At 53.5% G+C, this 20,406-nt stretch overlaps 1 protein-coding gene across 5 annotated transcripts in view; it reads right to left on the reverse strand.

The window, feature by feature from the left end:
* Suclg2 (succinate-CoA ligase GDP-forming subunit beta) overlaps positions 1 to 20,406 on the reverse strand; it is a 140,482-nt gene that overhangs the window by 77,831 nt on the left and 42,245 nt on the right. For all 5 annotated transcript variants that reach the window (XR_007341903.1, XM_015494906.2, XM_048786983.1 and 2 more), the window contains exons 2-4: positions 5,615 to 5,714; positions 4,652 to 4,742; positions 703 to 855 (exon numbers count right to left, since the gene is read on the reverse strand). Coding sequence is in view for 4 of the 5 variants with exons in the window: in XM_015494906.2 (XP_015350392.2) it covers positions 703 to 855; positions 4,652 to 4,742; positions 5,615 to 5,714 (344 nt within the window). In the remaining variant the exon portion in view is untranslated. The remainder of the gene's footprint in view (positions 1 to 702; positions 856 to 4,651; positions 4,743 to 5,614; positions 5,715 to 20,406) is intronic.

The following is a 20,406-nucleotide window of genomic DNA, read 5'->3' on the forward strand; positions in this document are numbered from 1 at the left end:
CCTGTAAATGGGACTGGTTCAGATCCCGTTAACTTGGGGACTGCCGGGTGTTACTGGCAAGTCTGTGGGTGAAGTCCCCAATGTCCAAGGCAGTTACCTACGTGCGCAATATTAGCAAAAATATTTTAACAACTATGACCAGAGTGTGAGTACGTGACACAGCCCAAGAGGTTCAGGAAACAAAATTCCCCTTCCCAAAGTGGAAAATCATTTTCTAAAAGAAATAATGAACATTCTGCTACAGATTTTTAATGTGGTCCTGACCCCGAGAACCCACATTAAAAGTGGGTTTATGGGTCTACATTTTCTTATGTAGCTGAGGTGGGTTGAGAGACAGCGCAGGCCCCTCACCCCACACAATGCTCACAGTCTCATGGGGTAGAAGTTACCCCGTTTTATTTCACTGATTTACAAAGTGAGGCTTAGAGGTGGTGAAAAACTCGATCACTCTTAAGATCTGGCTGCAGATCTCTTGATTGAAATTAATCTCAAGACCAATAACAGGGACAGGTTCCAAGCACGGGAAGGAGAAGACAGCACTGGAGTTTGGAAGGATCTGCTTGACTCACGGCCATCCAGGTCAGGCCGGTGTCCCAGGGGAGAGTGTGTGCCCGGCAGGGCCACCCAAGGCAGAGCTGACCCAGGAGGTGGACGTCTGTCATAACAGTCCGTGAACAGGCACGGCCAGGCAATGAAGCGTACCTTAAAAATCAGCTCTGGATTGGAAGCCGCCACCTCTTCAATGTCAACGCCTCCCTGGGGGCTGCCCACCAGCACGGGGCCGTTGCAGGACCGGTCCATCAGAATTGCCAGGTAGGTTTCTCTTGAAATGTCCAGGGCTTCAGCCACCATCACCTGCACACAGGCGGGAAAGTCAGATTTGTGCAGCTTCGAGCAGCTTCCGCCTGGGACCTGGACACTCTGCTGCCCAGGTCACACTGGCCGCTCTCGGGCGCCTGAGCGTCTGCTCTCTGGAGCTCCCTGCCATCCCCTTACTGATCTGCCAACTTGTTCAGGTGACAGGTTTTTGGTCTGTGTCAAGGAACTCCCCACTTTAATCTCCCTTTTTCGCTGTCCCTGAGAAATTCTGCCACTAAGAACCCAGGGAAGGAGCATTGTTTTAATCTGGTGTTAACAGCACGTGCATCTCCACAGGGGCTCTGCTCGGGTTTCCTGGGTGGAAAGCCAGATCTGATGACCACAGAAAGGCTCTTTTACAAAGTACCTGCTGCTCCACGTTTAGACGCTTCTGTCCCTTGCGCCACTGTGTTTTATTTCATTTTATACTTTCTTTCAATTCACACTTGATTGTTCAAAAATGGATATCAAAAGCCTATACATGAGCCAGGTGCGGTGGCACACGGCTGTCATCCCAGCAGCTCCAGAGGAGGCTGAGGCAGGAGGATCACAAGTTCAAAGCCAGCCTCAGCAATGGTAAGGCACTAAGCAACTCAGGGAGACCCTGTCTCTAATTAAAACACAAAATAGGGCTCAGTAGTCAGCGCCCCTGAGTTCAATCCCTGGTACCTCCAAAAAAACTAAAATAAAAAAAGGCCAGTCAATGACAGTCAAGCCCTCCCTCAGGGCCAGTTCTCCTTCGGGCCGGTGGAAACGCAGACCCCTCAGAAGCTCTCCTAAGGAGACGCGGGACGCCGACAGCCAGGGCGTGTGGCTCTGTGCTTTCTTAGTAACCTGTGGTCCACAGAAATGATATGAAGTTCACCTCTGTGCATCAACAATTATTTCTCTAAAAACTTCTCTAGGAGATTGGCGAGCCACTGGAAGACATTTCATGGACACAAAATGCAAAAGGAGCATGTGGCTTCTGTGCGTTCAGGTGTGTGGCGTAACTTCGGGTCACTTGGCGCTGAGTGACCCCCCGGGGGCTGTTCTCAGCAGCAACACAACACTGCTGTTCTTGGGGTGTCCCTCAAGTCCCCCACTTCATCTTCTGGAATGCTGACAGCTGCCCCCTGCACTCCACCAAATGTCTCCTTGTGAAGACCAGCTGCTGTCTCACACAGCTCTGGCTGTTAAGAAAGGGCCTTAAGAAAGTGTCCCCAGGACAAGGATGCTTGTAGCCAGAGATAATTAAGAGATTTCACACAAAGACCAGTTTTGGATGCTAAGATGCCATCCTGGGACTCAGAATGACAGAGAACTTTAGGGATCATTTAGGGAGAGCCGAAGCCCTCTGCAAACTCTCCTCCCAGCAGAAGCCCGGGGAGACCGCCCTCCTGAGTTACAAGAAGGTGGTTATGGGCATAGGCAGTCATTCTGGAGTCCCCGGATGAAAGCTTCCTCTCTTTGCTCTGCTCGACCAAGAAATCTGTGTTTTTCCTTTGTTTTTAATACCCTGCTCCTCCACGCGTGCCCTGCAGAGGAGTGCCAGTGTGGAAGCTCTCGGGAACAGGACTGTGAAGCAAAGTTCAACGACTGGGTCCCCAGACCAGTGCCATGCCCGGCACACCAGGATGCAGAGCACACACCTCCGAGCTACACAGCCAAACCGCAGGGTCTCATCCCAGGGCCCCCGGAGTCTTCTCAGGAAATCCCACCCAGCCGCAGGGTGAATACACAGCGATGCTCCAGCCCCTGAGGCCAGCTTGTCTCCCTGGCTTCTCAACCGCTGATGGATCAGGAAGAGGCAGTGGACTCAGCAGGCAGGAAGCCCAAGGCTGGATCAGCCTGGGACCTGGGTCTCTAAGGGTCTCTACGGAGTCTCTCTGCTGACTGTGAAAAGACAGACCTGGGCATGAAGATGCCCACGCCTCCACTCACATAAGAGCTTCCAGAACTTGCACTAGGGACCCTCCAAACGAGTGACCCCCCCCCATGGTTAAATACCCTGGAACCTGCACCCCACCAGAAGGACAAAACGGATTCTCAACTGCTGTGGAGATGGGTTCTGGGGTCCAGGAGCCGTGGTGGTCGCTGCTCTAGGGTGTGACGACAGTTCACACCAAGAAAGGACCAAAACAGTATTTGGCAATTACGTCTCAGGGGAGAACACAGGGAACTCTGACTTTGCTCTGTATTTTTGAATGATTAGAATTTTTCACATTGTTAATCACTTTTGCCAGTGTAGGGTGTGGCGGGGGCGGGGGACTTGTCAAAAATAAATCGCTCTGGGCTGGGGTTGTGGCTCAGAGGTAGAGAACTTGCATGCGTGAAGCACTGAGTTTGATCCTCAGCACCACATAAAAATAACATAAAAGTACTGTGTCCACTACAACTAAAAAATAAGTGTTTAAAAAAATAAAAAATAAATAAAATAAATCACTCTAGTAGTATACCAGCAATGACCCCACTTACAAGGATGTGCTTATCGCTGGTACTTCAGGAACTTATCTATAAGCTAAGTCTGTGCAGAACGCCACCTCTACAGAGTGTGAATCTGCTCTGTGCACTTTTATGTGCTTTTAAAAGTATCACAAACACTAATCTAAAAATCCCATGTGCCCACGTAAAACAACAAGTTCCTACCAATAAAAATACGAATTATGCCCTCTGCAAAGTCTGAGTGAGTGAGAGGAAATGCTCATGATCAGATTTAATGGCCGTGCGGGGAGCTCTGTACAACCAGCCAGAAGGAGGCAGGGAGCACCCTCAGGGCAGCACAGTGGGACATGCCCACCCTGGCTGGCTCTTGCCCCTCGACCTGCAGAAAGGCATGTTGTTGGCGGCCTATAGTCACCGTGCTGTCCCCAAGCTCAGGGTCCTCTGTGCTGGGACAGACCACCCCTGACACACTAAAAACTGCCTGGGTATCTTTTTTAGGCACATCAAAAAGTTTCTAAAAAATCTCTGAAAGTAAACTTGGAACACACCCCACCAGCATCCCCAAATACAGCACGATGACGGACCATCAGCCTTGACACAGAAGGGACAGCTGTTCCCCACAAAGCAGGCCCTCATCCACGGTAAGGATGGGCCTGCCACGCACAGGGCCAGGGCCGGGAGAGGCCACTGGGTTCACGTCCTCGACAGCTGTCCTGAGCAAGCCGGGTCCTCCCTGTACGCTTTGCACTGGGTGCTGTGGGCAGGGGGACTGGTTCCCACACCTGCATGAGGGAGATGGCCAGGGGAGGACATGGGCAGGACAGTAGGGCTGGCCCCGGCCCTGCAGTTCACCCATCCATGGTTGGCTGAGGCACACTACCTTCCTGGGCTTTCTCTTCTGAGGTGTGTTCCTGCAGACACTCAAAGCCCTGGCTGCCCCAGCAGATGCCATGATACAACTGACCCCGGCAAGAGGGAAGCTGGAAATGGCAGTGACCTCAAGGTGGACGCCTAAAGAATAAGGGGGCAGGTCCTCAGAATACCCAGGTGAGGGTGGGGCTCCACCGGAGCAGAGAGCATTCCTCGCCAGCCGGAGGCGGTCCCTCTCCGCCCTTCCAGCACTGAGCAGAACACCCATGTCCTGCACAGGAAAACCAGGCTCAGACTCTGAGCAACTGATGCTGCTACTGGCCAAGGGTAAAGAACAAGTCCAGGTTAGAGGAGCCTCTTCCCTCCTCAGGGACACAGCCCTCGCAGGGTCACCGAGCTCCAGAATGTACTGCGCTCCTGCCAGAGAGCAGGGCTTCCCCAGCGTGTGCACTGAGGTGTGGCTCTGCCTCTGACGCATGCATCAAGAGGACCTCGTTACCTTGTTGACTTTCACACCTTCTTTGGAGGTTTGCTTTGTTGCTAGGTTGTACCCGATCATCTGTTTGGCCAGCTGTCCCACAACTTTAGGGCTACGAGGGAGGAAAAGGGAAAAAATAAAATCATTGTCTGCTGAACAGCACCACACAGCAGAGTCCATTCACCCTCACATCCACCCTGCCCAGGGTCCACTGTGCACCGTGGAGTCCACTGTCCACTCACAGAATCCCTAGTCTCTCCACCCATACACCACGGGCTTCGCATTGCACTAGAGGCGCACAGAGAGCACGAGGTAAGGGCAAACCTGAGTGAAACAGAAGCGCTTTCTGACCCCTGCCCCCACCTGCTGCACGTACAGTCACCGTGAGCACCAGTCTGAGACGCACAGAGGTCATATAAAGTTTGCACAGGTCCTCGAGGGTGGACAATTTGTGAACTATTAGAGAGGAACAGGGAAGAGGACACTGACCACAGTCAACAATGAATATGGTCTTCGTATGAACGGGGTGCGTGACAGGAACAGTGGGGAAAGCGTTCGGTGCTGGGAGGGGACGTTACCAAGCCAGGCTCGCAGGACAGCAGGCAGGACTGCCACGGAGGCAGCTGATGCAGCAGGCACGGGCGCCCCTGAGGGCTCCTGAGCAGGACAGCAACTCACCTGCAGTGCCATCACTGCCAGGACTTAGCAACACCACTGTCCAGAGGAAGGTCACTTCCAGCAGTTAGGGAAGAAAAACCCTTTCAGGATTTTTTCTGCAATGCTAAGCAGGTAGCATATGGGTGAGAAAACCACAAATCCTGTGAGTGGATTCTGTGAGTGCAGGTGACATGGATTCTCTGAAGGACGTCTGCAGCACTGCCAGAGCCCCCCCCCCCCAGGAATCTGCTCCTCGACCTGCTCCCGCCCGCACCCATCCCTCCTTCCCAGTGACTTGGCCAGGACAGGAAGGAGACCTCCACTTACTCCTTGGTGAGATGCACGCCTCCTTTCAAGCCACTGTTGAAGACTCCTTTTCCTCTTCCTCCCGCTAGGATTTGCGCTTTTAAAACAATTTCTTTTGCATCTGAAAAAAGAAAAGTCCAGAGTTGGCAGCTAATTGTAAACTCCTCCTCCTCTTCTTTAATAAGCAGAAAGGAGAGCAGCATCGACATGTGTCTGACTTCCCACTGGATGTGAAGCGCTCTCAGATCAACTCTGAAAATAGAGGCCACAGCAAACTTCAGACAGCAGCGTCCCTGGACACCAGGCCCGCTGGCCCAGGACACGCACCCGAGCAGCCCGCGCCCGAGCACCCCAAGGGGAAGCTAGGCGCCTGCCCCCTTGCTCTTCTGGGTGGGCAGGAGAGGCTGGTCAAGCCCAGCAGGCAGTGTTGACTTTACTGCGTAAAGACACTCCTGTGTGGCGAGGCACCCACCCGCCGGACAGAGGCGCGAATGACCTGTCCATGCAGGAGATGGCCCAGGGAAGACTGGGTTAGGCAGCAGCCCTGCAGACGGACAGAGCTGCTTCACAACTGCACCCTGGAAACTGTCTTATATATTGACTGGGCTGGGCAAGGGAGGGCAAGGGGCGGAAATGAACAGCAAACACTGTTTTTAAATACTGGCCAGGTGAAAAAGTCCCAGGAGGAGCGCGGCTGTGGAGAATCTGTCTCCCAACAAGTGGCCCTGGAGACTGGAGTCCCGTCTTTAGGGCCTAGGGGGAGGCTGACCGTGAAGCAGCCCAGTGACACAGGAGCCAGCAGGCGAGCTCGCTCCCTACCATGAGAATCCAAAATAAGTCAATAAGCAAAAAGCAGCCTTCAAACCAAGCACGTTTAATAAACCCAACAGCCAAACAGCAAGCACCTTTAGGCCACAGCGGGCACCGTGCTCCCGAGTCAGCTTTGCTCAGAGTCAGAACCAAATCAGAGAATCATCTCTATGAGCTTTTCTGAGGCAGCACACCAGGTTCAGAGCCCACGGGTCAATCCGGCCTTAAACAAGGCAGTGCGTGAGAAGGCTTCACCCCCAAGCCTGAAAATTCTTCTACATGGTCAGACCAATGCCTGGATCAATTAATCCATTATTACCTTTGAATACTGTGAAGACTCAAAGGATGATTTCAGAGATGGCGATTAAAGCCAAACAAAACCCTAACATTCCCCGGCACCTGCTACCCTCTGCAAGCTGAGCTCTCCTCTGTGCTGGCCACCTCCCCTGCTGAGTCCTGGCGTGGTCCCCCACAGGCCCACAGGCCCTGGAGGGCCAGAAGGAGACAATCTGCAGAGGTTCTACCAGAAGGTGGTGGGGAGCTACGGGAGGCCGCACACCAGGAAGCACTGGGCAGGGCCACCCCAGCCGCGAGGCCTCTGCAGGAGGCCATTCCACTGTCCTCTTCCTCCTACCTGTGCCTACCCTGGAGAGCCACCTCCCAGAAGGCAGCCCTCCGCACCCTCCAACAATAGCTTGCTCTGGACAGAAACCACCACATCACCTGTCCTGCCCCACGTGACAAACGGGCCCCCATCTAGCTGAGCAAAGGAACTGCAGTCTCTGCTCGTGACCAGAAAGTCACGAGAAAAGGAAGGGGGTAGAAGGAACCGCTGCACAGATACTGTATACAGATAGCAGGATACTGCACAGAGGAACAGAAGCGAGAGCAAGGGTTTGGCAGGGCGGGGGGCAGCTCAGGGGGGCAGCTCAGGGGTGCAGTGCTGGCCCAGCGCAGGAGGCCCTGGGGTCCATGCCCAGCACAAAACACAGACAGAAAAGCTTCCAACCCCACCCATCCCCTTCCCTGTAAAGAGGAGGAGACTGAGGTTCAGAAAGATAAAGGCGGCATGCCAGTCTGGGACAGGGTCACATGAAACAAATCTACAGTGTGATGATAACCAACACGGAGGTAACAGAGTGGCTATGGTGCTTATCTCAGTCCGAGCACCTTAAAAAAGCAATTAAAAAATCACAGCCATCATAATTATTTTCAGGAATTACCCCAAACTGGCATATAGGAAGACACTCCTATTCGTCCTCTGAAGACATCAACTGGAAGAAGGCGACCTTTGCCGTCTCCCCAAACGTTCAGCTGAGATCGCACGAGATCCTGCAGAAGGCTGACCACATGCCATCACCACTGATGCTGTTCATGCCTTTGACACCTGAAGGATAGCTGCGTTTGTCTCCTGGCTTCCCAGCCTCACACCTGAACCCAGAAAAGGCCAATAAAGGCTAGCTGATGGTGTGCCGGGCTGGTCAGGTCAACCTCACCCATGATCCATGTGGTCTGACCTTAAGGAAGTGTCCTCCATCACCCTTGAAACCCTGGATATCAATCCTGGAGGACTGGGGGCCACACAGGGAGGGGCCCAGCAGCCCTCTGCAGCCTGAAGCTACAAGCAGAGCAACATGGATTTGTTGTAACTGTGCTGGTTGAAAACCAAGGCCTTCAGCATGCTAGGCCAGCCTTCTACCAGAACTATGCTCAGCAACACAAGGAAGTCAACCAGAAAAAAGGGAAAGAAAAACCCTAGCCCATCTCTATACAGCTAACACACCCAGGCCAAATCTTCTCTGCACACCTGCAACTCATACCCGGGACCAAAACGCCTCTGCACATCTGCAACTCACACCCAGGACAAATCCACCTCTGCACACTTGCGACTCACACCCAGGCCAAACCCAGCTCTGCACACCTGCAACTCACACCCAGGACCAATCTGCCTCTGCACACCTACAACTCACACCCAGGACAGACCCATCTCTGCACACCTGCAACTCACACCCAGGACCAATCCACCTCTGCACACCTGCAACTCACACCCAGGACAGACCCAGCTCTGCACATTTGCAACTCACACCCATGAACAATCCACCTCTGCACACCTGCAATTCACACCCGGGCCAGACCCATCTCTGCACACCTGCAACTCACACCTGCGACCAATCTGCCTCTGCACACCTGCAATTCATACCCTGGACCAATCCACCTCTGCACACCTACAACTCACATTCAGGCTAGACCTAGCTCTGCACACCTGCAACTCACACCTGGGACCAATCCACCTCTGCACACCTACAACTCACACCCAGGCCAGACCCAGCTCTGCACACCTGCAACTCACACCTGGGACCAAATCCTGCCTCTGCACACCTACAACCTCACACCCAGGACAGACCCATCTCTGCACACCTGCAACTCATACCCAGGACAAATCCACCTCTGCACACCTGCAACTCACACCCAGGCCAGACCCAGCTCTGCACATCTGCAACTCATACCCAGGACAAATCCACCTCTGCACACCTGCAACTCACACCCATGAACAATCCACCTCTGCACACCTGCAATTCACACCCAGGACAAATCCACCTCTGCACACCTGCAACTCATACCCAGGCCAGAACCAGCTCTGCACACCTGCAACTCACACCCAGGACAGACCCAGCTCTGCACATTTGCAACTCACACCCATGAACAATCCACCTCTGCACACCTGCAATTCACACCCGGGCCAGACCCATCTCTGCACACCTGCAACTCACACCCAGGACCAATCCACCTCTGCACACCTGCAACTCACACCCAGGAGAGACCCATCTCTGCACACCTGCAACTCACACCTGGGACCAATCCGCCTCTGCACACCTGCAACTCACACCCAGGACAGACCCATCTCTGCACATCTGCAACTCACACCCAGGACAAATCCACTTCTGCACACCTGCAACTCACACCCAGGCCAGACCCATCTCTGCACACCTGCAACTCACACCTGGGACCAATCCGCCTCTGCACACCTGCAACTCACACCTGGGACCAATCTGCCTCTTCACACCTGAAACTCACACCCAGGACAGACCCATCTCTGCACACCTGCAACTCACACCCAGGATCAATCCACCTCTGCACACCTGCAACTCACACCCAGGACAGACCCAGCTCTGCACATTTGCAACTCACACCCGTGAACAATCCACCTCTGCACACCTGCAACTCATACCCGAGCCAAACCCAGCTCTCCACACCTGCAGCACACAGCTTGGCCCAAATCAAGTTCATAGGATTCACAAGTTCACATGCTACCCAGTGGAGCCAGCAAGCAGCCAGGCAGGTGAGTTAATCACAGGAAACGCAGGTGGGGTGCTCAGGTGCCACTCAAATGTGACCGGCCTCCTCATTCCGTGTTCCCCAAGGTCCCTCCACTAACATCACTTTTCCCATTTTATTCAAAGATCTGATTTCTTAGAAAACTCAGAAGGTTTATTCTATTTTTTTATATCATCCTCCTGTCCCATCCCATACAGAATTACAAAGCTATACCTCACACACGAAGTTCAACCTTTTTTCTGAATAAATGAGATGATGTAGCTCTCCTTTAAGGTAACAGGCTAAAGGGGGAGGTACTTCTGCAGGGGACGTCCCATAGAAACAGGTGGCCCTCTGCATTGACCACCACATCAATGGACTGTGGTCTGGACAACTTCAGACGCCCTCGTAGCTGCTGCCCCCTCGTGTGGCCTCAGTCACTGTGTCCCCTGTGCGTTCTGCCTGAGTCTCTCCTGGGGACAACAGGTACTCCTGGCCAGGTTTACACTCCATTTGAGAGGAACCAGTTGAATGTAAGTTTTATGCTATGAGGAGGAAAAGTCTGTGAGACAGATTTGACAGACTCATAGAGACATGTAAGACTGTCGCACGGCTGGTATTGACACTGCTGACGACAAGTTCCCTTTCCCCAGATGTGAAGATTGAACGTGGAGAAGTGCCCAGGCAAGCCCAGAAAGCAAGCTTTATTGAAAGGATAGAACAGAGACGGACTTCTCCAGGAGGAAGAGGAGATCCAGAGCCAGTATCCAAACAAGTGGGGGTGTCCTGCCCCTTGTCTGCATTTTAGATTTCCTTCCTTCTCACACCCTCCTTCTCCCCTGATCTTGCCTACCTGATCAAAGGGGGGCCAAAAGGTAGAGTGGTCCTGGGCAGGAAGGGGGCACCCAGGAGGCATCAGTTAACAACCCCTCCAACTCCCTGCAGGGAGGAACGATTCCCTGGAGGTAGGTCACCGTGGCAACAGGTTGAGGAGGAAGGGGAAGGGCTTTGGGCATGTGAGCATTGATTTCCTTTCCTGTTGAATCAGCCCCCATCTCCCTGTTGGAACCCAATCACTTGCTACCTACACTGACTGTCCTTTGTGTCCCCAGTCTCATCATCCCAGTGTCTCAGAGGCTGAGCAGGACTGCAACCTGGAAACTAGCCTGGGCAGTTTAGTGAGACTCTGTTTCAAAATACAGAATAAAAAGGGTTGGGGATGTGGCTCAGTGGTAGAGCTCCCGTGGGTTCAATCCCCAGGGGAAAAGAAAAAAGAAAAGAAAAAAACAGGCTCCGATTACAGGCAAAGAATAGTATTCAGAAGCGTAAGAAGCCTGAACAATGCCCTACCCCCTGGTCTTATTTCACTCTTATGAACCGCATTAAAATAATTCCTTTGCAAATGTTTTCCTCTCATTCTTCACAAGTGTTATTCCAATTATAATGCAGTTTTATGCCAATTTTTATAGTCCCCCAAGTCTCATGCTGGATAACAAATGCTCTTGGAAGCACTTTCAATGCTAAAGAGAAAAAGTATATATACGTTAAATTCATCAAGAAAAGCACAACCTAAATAGAATAAATAAGATTCGTTTTTAATTAGGCAAGCCTTATTGAAGTGTTTTGGTTGTTTTTGTTTTTTTTTTTTTAAGAGATGGCATTCTGAAAACCTGGTTATGAAAAGTAATGTTCATGAGACACAGCTCTGAACCACAATGGGACCACCGTAAATGTCTGGCAATGTTCATCAAGAACATCGACAAGTCATTTCCAACTCTTCTCTATTAAACATGTCACGGATGAGTCAAGTGTTTGCAAAACCGGGTTGGCTTTTACTCAGCATCGTTTTCTTCCAACATACTTTCCTCAGTGCACATGACAGTATGGCATCCTGGGTACCACGCCAGAGGGTGTGACCATGATCGTCCACCTGAGTGGACCCAGGCGGGACCACGGTTTCCACGGCGCATCAGCCTCCCCACAACTGCAGAGCGTGTTTTCTAGCCGGTGATGGCCACAGCGGGTCAGAGTTCCTGCTCGAGGCTGTTGGGGTGTGTTTTGGTTTCATTTTACCTATTACCAGAAGGGAGAGGAGACAGGAGACAGGTGAAGACATGGTGGAAAGGTGAGCTCTCACCAGGACACACAGTCGCAGGGACACCAGTGGGAGCCCAGGGCCGACCCCGCCGGGCGCAGGAGCCCCTGAGGCGCTCCCGTTACGACCTAGAACCAGACCCAGGACAAGAGCCACCTGACACATCCAGAGCACTCCACCTGCAGGCTGCCTGCTGGGGACATGAGGACACTGGGACTACTCTTCCAACAGGACTCAGGGCACCTTTGAGGAAATGACTGTCCCAACTTCCAACGTGCTTTATGGGGCCCGTCAGCCTCAGACATTTCACCACCAGGCTGAGTGGTACTGGGGATACCCAGCTGCCACCAGACTGCTCCCCTCAGACTGGACCTGAACCTAACTCAAGCAGCAGTTTCCAAACAGATGTAAAAGATGGAGACAGGATCTTCTCCGGGGCAAGAGTTCTGCGATACAAGAGGGAACCTAGCAGACAGGCACTCACACCCAGAACAACGCCCTCCTGCCCTAAAACAGCAACAAGCTTCACCTAAGCTTCTCCACTGTCTGTCCTGCTGCTGCCCCTCAGCGCACAGGTACGTCTGAGCCCGGCACGGAGTCACAGCCCCAGTGCTTGTTAGTTTGAGACAGGGTCTGGCCCAGGCTGGTCTCAAACTCATGACCCTCCTGCCTCAGACTTGAAGCAGCCAGGATGGCAGGTGTGGCCACTGCTCCAGCTTAAGTTTCATTTATGTTTCCTGTCATGGTGGCCATGCTGGGGACGAACCCAGGGGCTTGCACGTGCTAGGTGAGCACTGTACACGGCCCTACACACCGGCCCACCCAGCTGAAGTTTGCCTGTGTCTTTTTTGGTGCTTGAGACTGAACTCAGGGGCACCCCTCCACTGAGCTACAGCCCCAGGCATTTTAATTGTTTTGAGACAGGTATGACTAAGCTGCTTAGGACTTTCCTAAGTTGCTGAGGCTGGTCTCAAACTTGAAATCCTCCTGTCTCAGCCTCTGGAGTCACTGGGATTACAGGTGGGTGCCACTGCGCCTGGCACCCAACTTAGGTCTTAAATCTAAATGACAGATTGAGCCCACTGTCCCTTCAGTGCCACACTGCCCCAAGTGTTTCCCTCATCCAGATACTTTGGGGGGGTGTGTCAGCATACAATGAGGGAACCAGGGCGAACTTCACAGATCAGCACAGCCCTTACTCAGCGGTGGAGTCACGCCTCTGGCGGACCCACTTTCCTCATGGAAAATGAGCCCCGGGCCAAAGGGGGAGTCTGTGCTTATATAGGTTACACTGAGAGGTGACTTAGTGATTGACAGAGCGCCTCAGTCTGGACACTCGGGAAGCAGGCTGGTGAGAATTTGAAATTCGTTTTTACTGGGGGAAGAATGGAGGGTCTGGGGTCAATGTTTATCTCCTTCCCTTCGGGGTCCCAGCGTACTGACACTGGGAAAGGATTTACTTGGGGAAGGATCAATGCCTTGGCTTCCTCCCAGGGGCTGCACTCTAGGCTTGATGGATATCTCCCCCCCCCCCCAGGGATGGTCTTGTCACTGGGTGATGCTGGCTTCCTTTCCGGGGACTGTCCTGTCACTGGGAAAGGATTAATGTTAGCAGCGTGTTCCCTCCCTCCTGGCTCCCTCTTCCCAGGCCACACTATTTGGGGGCTTGTCATTTTCTACAGCTTACAGTGTGCTCCTGCCACTTATTGATGATAAAGAGATACTATCACCTTAAAACATGCTTATGTCTCAAGGAATACTCTTCCCTTCAGTCTCTATGAAAGTTCCTGTAAGGCTGTCAAAACGTCGTTTTCTCACATTTTCTTAATAACACAGTTTGTTTCTGACCATATCACAGGCCTCGTTAAAACCTGAAGCTACGAATTAACCTGCTCTTCTCCTGTCTCCGTGTCATTTATCATACCATTAATGAGCACTTCCTGGATGGCAGACCTTTTAGGGCCACATAAAGCCCACCCTAGAGGACTCGCTCTGCTGGCCATCTTCTTCTGCTGCGTGGTCTTGTGCCAGTTGGCCAGTCCTGGGGGGCACTCACGGAAGGGAAGGTGTGCTTCCAGAAGGTAGTGTAAGGAGAGAACCTGCTTGTGCTGATGGCCAAGAGGCCCTGCCCAGACACCTGCAGCTGGCCAGAGAATTCCAACCCACAAAGTGGCCACCACAGGGCATTAGCCCCAAGGAGCCACTGGACAGAGTGACGATGTTTCAGAAGAGGACGTTTCTTTAGAGGAAGACACCTCTACTGTGTTTCACGTGGGTCTCAGGACTGATGAGTCCCACAGTGACACACACCACAGGAAAACACCTGTGACTTCAACAGCCTGGCAACAGTCACGGCAGGAGCACAGTCTTCACCAGGCGGGTGCAGAGGACACGCCTGTGATTCCCAGCGCTCGGCCAACCTCGGCAACTCAGCAAGACCCTGCCTCAACACTTCTGAAGTGCAAAGGTCCAGTGGCAGAGTACCCACCTAGCCCATGTGAGGCCCTGGGATCAACCCCAGCAACATACATACATACATCCATACACACACACACAGCATTACGCCAACACATGTCTACGGTGTGCTGTGGTCCATTTGAAAGGAAAGAAAACCAGCTTAAAAAAACACTTTTCAAACCAAAGACACGAGGAGCCAGGGTTCAATTAGAGAAGCCCCCCCACCCCCACCAAGTTATGGCCTAGGACACGTCACTGGGAACAGGCCCACACGCTGACACAGGAAGGGCTGAGAGGGGACAGGGTCCCAGCATCTCCAGCCAGCCACACGGAGGAGCAGCACCTCCGATGGCCACAGAGCAGTGAGGTGGACACATGCTGGCTCTGTGCTGGTCAGCAGAGTGAAGGCAGCTGGCTCCCCCTGACCACGTGAGTGTCAGGTGGTAATGTCCACAATCCACGTCCTGCACAAACCCCTCTTCTGGTCAACCAACCCAAAGTCACATGGGGAAGGGGATTCCGGGAATCGCCGTCCTAGCATAACCTGGGTGGTGCAGAAGAGCCCCACGGGATGCCAAGACAGTGGACAGCACAGCCCACGTCCCTTAGCTCCTCCTGTGGGTTCCTGCAGAGGGGTCCTGAAGCAGTGGTAGGCCCTGGGGACAGGCGGTCCATTCACAGCAGGTCAGCAGGTCTCAGAGGACCCGCTGCAGTCACCCCCCGGCTCAGTCCCGCACCTGAGTGTGCCAGCCCTGCTGCCCGGCTGTCTCCCTCCTCGCCTGCTCAGATCCTCTCAGGAGGATTCATTCTCCAGACAGGGCCCTGGGAAATCACACTGAATTCAATCCCCTCGCAGATTCCTGAGCCCAAGGAGGACAGCTAGCCCCTGTCCCATGCCACAGAAGATTCAGGCCAATTTGAAAGTGCCTGGGGTGGGCACTGGACAATAGGGAGGTCCATCTGCCCTCTGGTAGACCAGCACTACTTCCATGGAAACAAACCACAAAAATAAGGATTTCTCAATACAGTGTGAACCACTTGAATGATGTAACTGTCCATCAACATTTGGACAGTACTGAAAAAATACAGTCCATGCATCCACATAATAAAATACTAAAACACTATGTAGCCGTAAATAACAATCAAGCCTATCTGTAGGTATGAGTACTGGAAAATGTCCATGTATGCAGTAAGCTCTACCTGGAGCTCAACAATTATCATTCCAAAACAATAAACACTTTTGTGAATGGTTTTGCAGTTATAATGAAATCTAAATAGACAATAACCAAATTATTAAATCAATGATCTCACGGGGATAGTGAGTGGTGTTATGGATAGGGCATTGTATCTTTTCAGCAGTTAGTATTTTTTGCAATTATTGTCATAAAAGCAAATAAAAAAGAACTTAAATGTGAGATAAATGCAGGCAGTTGTCCATGGCTGTTTGCCCTGAACACGTACGTGTTGCCTTCTGATGACTGCGATTCAGAGGCTGAAAGTCTGCTGGGGAAACACAACTAACTACCATAAAATATTAACAGTTCAATAAACACAAACAACAAGCAGGTGATGCACATCTACAACCCCAGCATCTCAGGAGGCCAAGGCAGGAGGAGGGCAAGTTCAGGGCCACCCTGGGTGATTTAGCAAGATCCAGCCTCAAAATGAAAGCCACAGACGACTAGGGGTGCCGCTCAGCGGTAGAGCACCCGGGGGTTTCCCTTCCCAGTCCTGGCCTGAGTCAGACACATATCCTACAGCGGGAAGGGGAAACGGTGTCCAGTAGGCCGGGCGGGAGAGGAAACAGGAGCCGTAGACAGAAGAAGAGCACCTGTCACACAGAAGCACCGTGAGTTCTCCAGCCAGAAAGCAGAGGAGCAATGACACAGGAGGCTGCGGGCTGTTCCAGTCAGGCGCTCAGCCCCCCTCGTGACCTCGGAACTAGAGCCCACGGCAGCACCCTGCATAGAGCCAGCAGAACAGGACCAGCGCTGTGCACAGAGCTGCAACCCACGTGCCGTCCTTGCAGTGCTGCGGAGGACCAGGCCTGGGCCCGCTGGGCAAGCACTACCACTGAGCAGACAGTGCTACTATTATTTCTCCAACAGTGCTTGGCAAAGTTTAGAAAATGCTGTTATAAATGCCTTTTTAAAAGTTTAAACTGAAAAAAGAGCCCACATGGACAGGAGCTATCACAGGAAGTGAGATTCGACTGATTTTGTCTCTCTTCATAGGTGTGATGTTACCTATGTTCTTTTTTTTTTTTTTTCCTCTGGGTGCCAGGGATTCAACTCCGGGACACTCAACCACTGAGCCACATCCCCAGCCCTGTTCTGTATTTTATTTAAAGTCAATTGCTTAGCGCCTGGCTGTTGCTGAGGCTGGCTTTGAACTTGTGGTCCTCCTGCCTCAGCCTCCCCAGCTGCTGGGATGACAGGCATGGACCACCACACCTATCTGAGTTCTTTACAATGACTTTGTAATCAGAAGAGAACTATTTTCAGGTTTAAACGAACCGTGTGTTTCTTTCTCCTGGTGAGAACACTTTGGCACACTGTCGAGGGGGTCCTCACTACAGAACAACACGCACCGCCGCCCCACGTGCATGCTGAGGCAGTGTGGTGAATGGCATCCAGGGTGGCGGGCAGCAGGAGGTGGCCACACACAGTCTTCTTTTTGACTGCAAATTCACAACAAGGAACATGTATCTGTGAATGGGGGAAATGACTGACTTGTGACACCTTAGATTAAAGCTGGTGCCTGAAGTCAACAGGGCGAAGCCATCCAGCTGTCCTGGGCTCCTCGCCACTTCTCCAACCATGGGTGAGACTGAAAAAGAGGAGGAAGGACAAAATGCTGCCTGTCTTAACAGCTGACCCTTTGTCCAAAGCCCACCCTGGCCTTCCCTGGTCCAGGGCACACATCTGCACCTTTCCGAACTGGCTGACCTGGTCCAAGGGGTGATGTGAGGCTTTGTCCTCTGAGACTCAGGCCCAGCCATGCCTGGACTCCTCAGGTGGACAGGAGGGGTGTCCCCTTGAGGTGCCTCCTGCACCCAGGGCAGCAATGTGCATGCAGAACCATTGAAACACCTCCTCTGTTGTGCCCACGATCGTCATCCCCTTCGAATACGTCCCAAAGAAGGAGGAGGCCACTGGGCACAGTGGACCAGCCATGGGCTATGGCCTTTCGGCCCTGGGCTGGAACTCAGCATCGCCCCACCAAGCAGTTGAGCGGCTCTGCCCAGGCGGTCAGCGTCCTACCTGCCAACAAGGTCAGAACAAACAGCGATCACCTTGCCCAGTGCTGTGGTCACCAAGTGCAGGGGGGAGCACCCGAGGACACCTGGCTCATGCCAGCATCACCAACAGCCAGGTGCAGAGTGGGCACTCACGAGGATAATGGAGGCCCTGACCACGGGGCACCGTACCCTTTAGCAGAAGGTGAATCTGCAAGTACTAACTTTCGGAGGAGAGACGGGAAAGGGGAGGAACCGTGGAATGAACCTGAGCTATTTCCTCTGAACCTTCTGGAATATACCACAGTGACCCTCACCTTCAAGACATCCATGAGGCTCTGATGAAAAAGGAAAAACTGTAAATAAATACAAGAAAGGTGGGTGGAGTAGAGGGCAGGGAAGGGGGGGGAGAAAGGAGGGAAAGGGTGGTGTGGGGACTGAACGGGAATGGACAGCATTCCATGCCAGTCCACGAATCTGTCCAAACAGATTCTGGTGTTACGTACAACTGAAAGGGAATAATGGGGTTTTTTGTTTGTTTGGTTTTTTTAAAGAACACATAGACATCTTCAGAAGTGATCAATGATCCGTGCCCGTGATTACTGGGCTCACAGACGGTCTCATCATGTGAGACAGGGTGCAATGCCTTCTGAGCAGCCCGGCTCTGTAGCACCTCCCACACGGACAGATGCTGGTGTGGGTCAAGGAGCACCCTGGCCAATGGACAGGACCCTCCTGCCACAAGCACACACCCTGTTCTTATTTCTGTGTTGGTAGGCTGGTCAGCACCCTGGCCAATGGACAGGACCCTCCTGCCACAAGCAGGCACCCTGTTCTTATTTATGTGTTGGAGGCTGGTCAGCACCCTGGCTGATGGACAGGACCCTCCTGCCACAAGCAGGCACCCTGTTCTTATTTATGTGTTGGTAGGCTGGTCAGCACCCTGGCTGATGGACAGGACCCTCCTGCCACAAGCAGGCACCCTGTTCTTATTCACGTGTTGGAGGCTGGTCAGTTCCAGCACTGCGTGCTCCCTGCCTTTGGGCAGCCTCCCTCTTGATACCCAAGCCTGTGGTCCGGCACGGGGGCCTTGGCCTGTCTGGCAGAGAGCTCTGGGCTGGACTCCATCTGCTCGGCTTGGGCTTCCTCAGCAGCTGGCCCTTAACCAGCCCGGCGTCCTCCCTCACCGAGGCTGAGCTGCAGCCTGGGGACCCCGCAGAGGGGGACTGTGAGCTGGGCGCAGCAGACGCCGAGGTCTGCAGTGGAAGTGCACAGGTCACAGCATGGCCGTCCTCCCATCTCCTCAGTGCAGCTGTGGCCGTGACGCCCCTGTGGTGGCTGGGTGTGGTGACACACGTTCAGCACTGTTCTGGGGGCTCTGCACACCTCATGTGCCTTCACACGTACCTTCACAATGGTGCCCTGCAGGAGATTCTACTCTTAGAGGCCAGGACCCTAAAACTCACACAAATGCCGACACGGATCCAAGGCTACACAGACACGAGTTCCAGAGCACAGGGTCCCTCCCCTGGGAGCCGAGGCTCGCCCAGACACCTGAGTGGACTGCCCACAATCACACTTGGGGAGTGAAAGAGGCCGGGCCTGAGACCAGGGTGTCTGGGAGAAGCCAACCACCCAGGGTCAAGGCCACCTGGAATTCCTAAGGTGGCTTCCCTTAACAGGCCGCCAGGTGACAGAGGGAAGGCACATGATCCAACAATGGCCACCACCAGGCCTCTGTCTGAGCCATAAGGAAGGGTGTGCCCACCAGAACCAACGGTGTCAGCTGGCAGTGTGGCCCACACCTGTAATCTCAGCGACTCAGGGGACGGAGGCAGGAAGACTGCAAGTTCAAAGCCAGCCTGTGTGACTTAGGGAGACCCTGTCTCAAAGTAAAACATAAGAGGGCTGGGGATGGGGCTCAGTGGAGGAGCGCCCCTGGGTTCAATCCCTGGTACCCAAAACAGAAACACAAGTGCTGACAGCCAGGGGACCACCTGTGAACGTGACCGAGGATCTTTTGTCTGCAATGCACTCACTACCTCAGAACACAGCCACGCCCGCTCCACAGCTACTGCCCGGGGCTTTTACTACACGTGTGACCAAAGACAGCAGTGCAGCCAACAGCCAGGGCAGTCCTGTCACTGCGACCCCAGCTGCCCCTGCAGGGCAGTCCTGTAGACAGGTGGGCGCACCACAGCGGTACAGGAACGTGGACGGGAGTGCACTGGGCTGGCATCACATTTCAGGTCTCTTTACTTAGCTGCACAAAACTGGAGAAGTTCCTGACCTCTGCAAACCTGGGTTTCTCTCCCTGTCTGATGGAGGGGACGATGGCAGATACCCGAGGCTGCGGGGTACGAGGTGTGATCCCCGTGAAGCCTGCATGGCCAGCAGCACAGCCAGCACAGAGCGGGTGTGGTGCTCCAGGGTGCTCCGCGTGGGCCCCAAGCACCAGCCCGCAGAGTAACTGTGGCCACTGTCACCTGCCCCTGCTGGGAGACAAGCAATACAGCGGGCGCTTCCCATCTGAACATCTAAGCCTTCCGAAAATCTCATACTTCAGAAATTGCCCTCCCAGGTTTACAGAGGAAGCACTGAGGCTGAGGAGATGTGAAGGGCTTTGTTGATGGAGGGGCCACGGGCCCTCCCTCCTCCACGTGGGCCCTCCCTCCTCCACGCGGCCCTCCCTCCTCCATGTGGGCCCTCCCTCCTCCATGTGGGCCCTCCCTCCTCCATGTGGACCCTCCCTCCTTCACGTGGCCCCTCCCTCCTCCACATGGCCCCCTCCCTCCTCCACACCTGCCCTCCCTCCTCCATGTGGACCCTCCCTCTTTCATGCGGCCCTCCCTCCTCCATGTGGACCCTCCCTCCTCCACGTGGCCCTCCCTCCTCCAT

Source organism: Marmota marmota, unplaced genomic scaffold (assembly GCF_001458135.2).
Source record: "Marmota marmota marmota unplaced genomic scaffold, marMar, whole genome shotgun sequence".
NCBI lineage: Eukaryota > Metazoa > Chordata > Mammalia > Rodentia > Sciuridae > Marmota > Marmota marmota.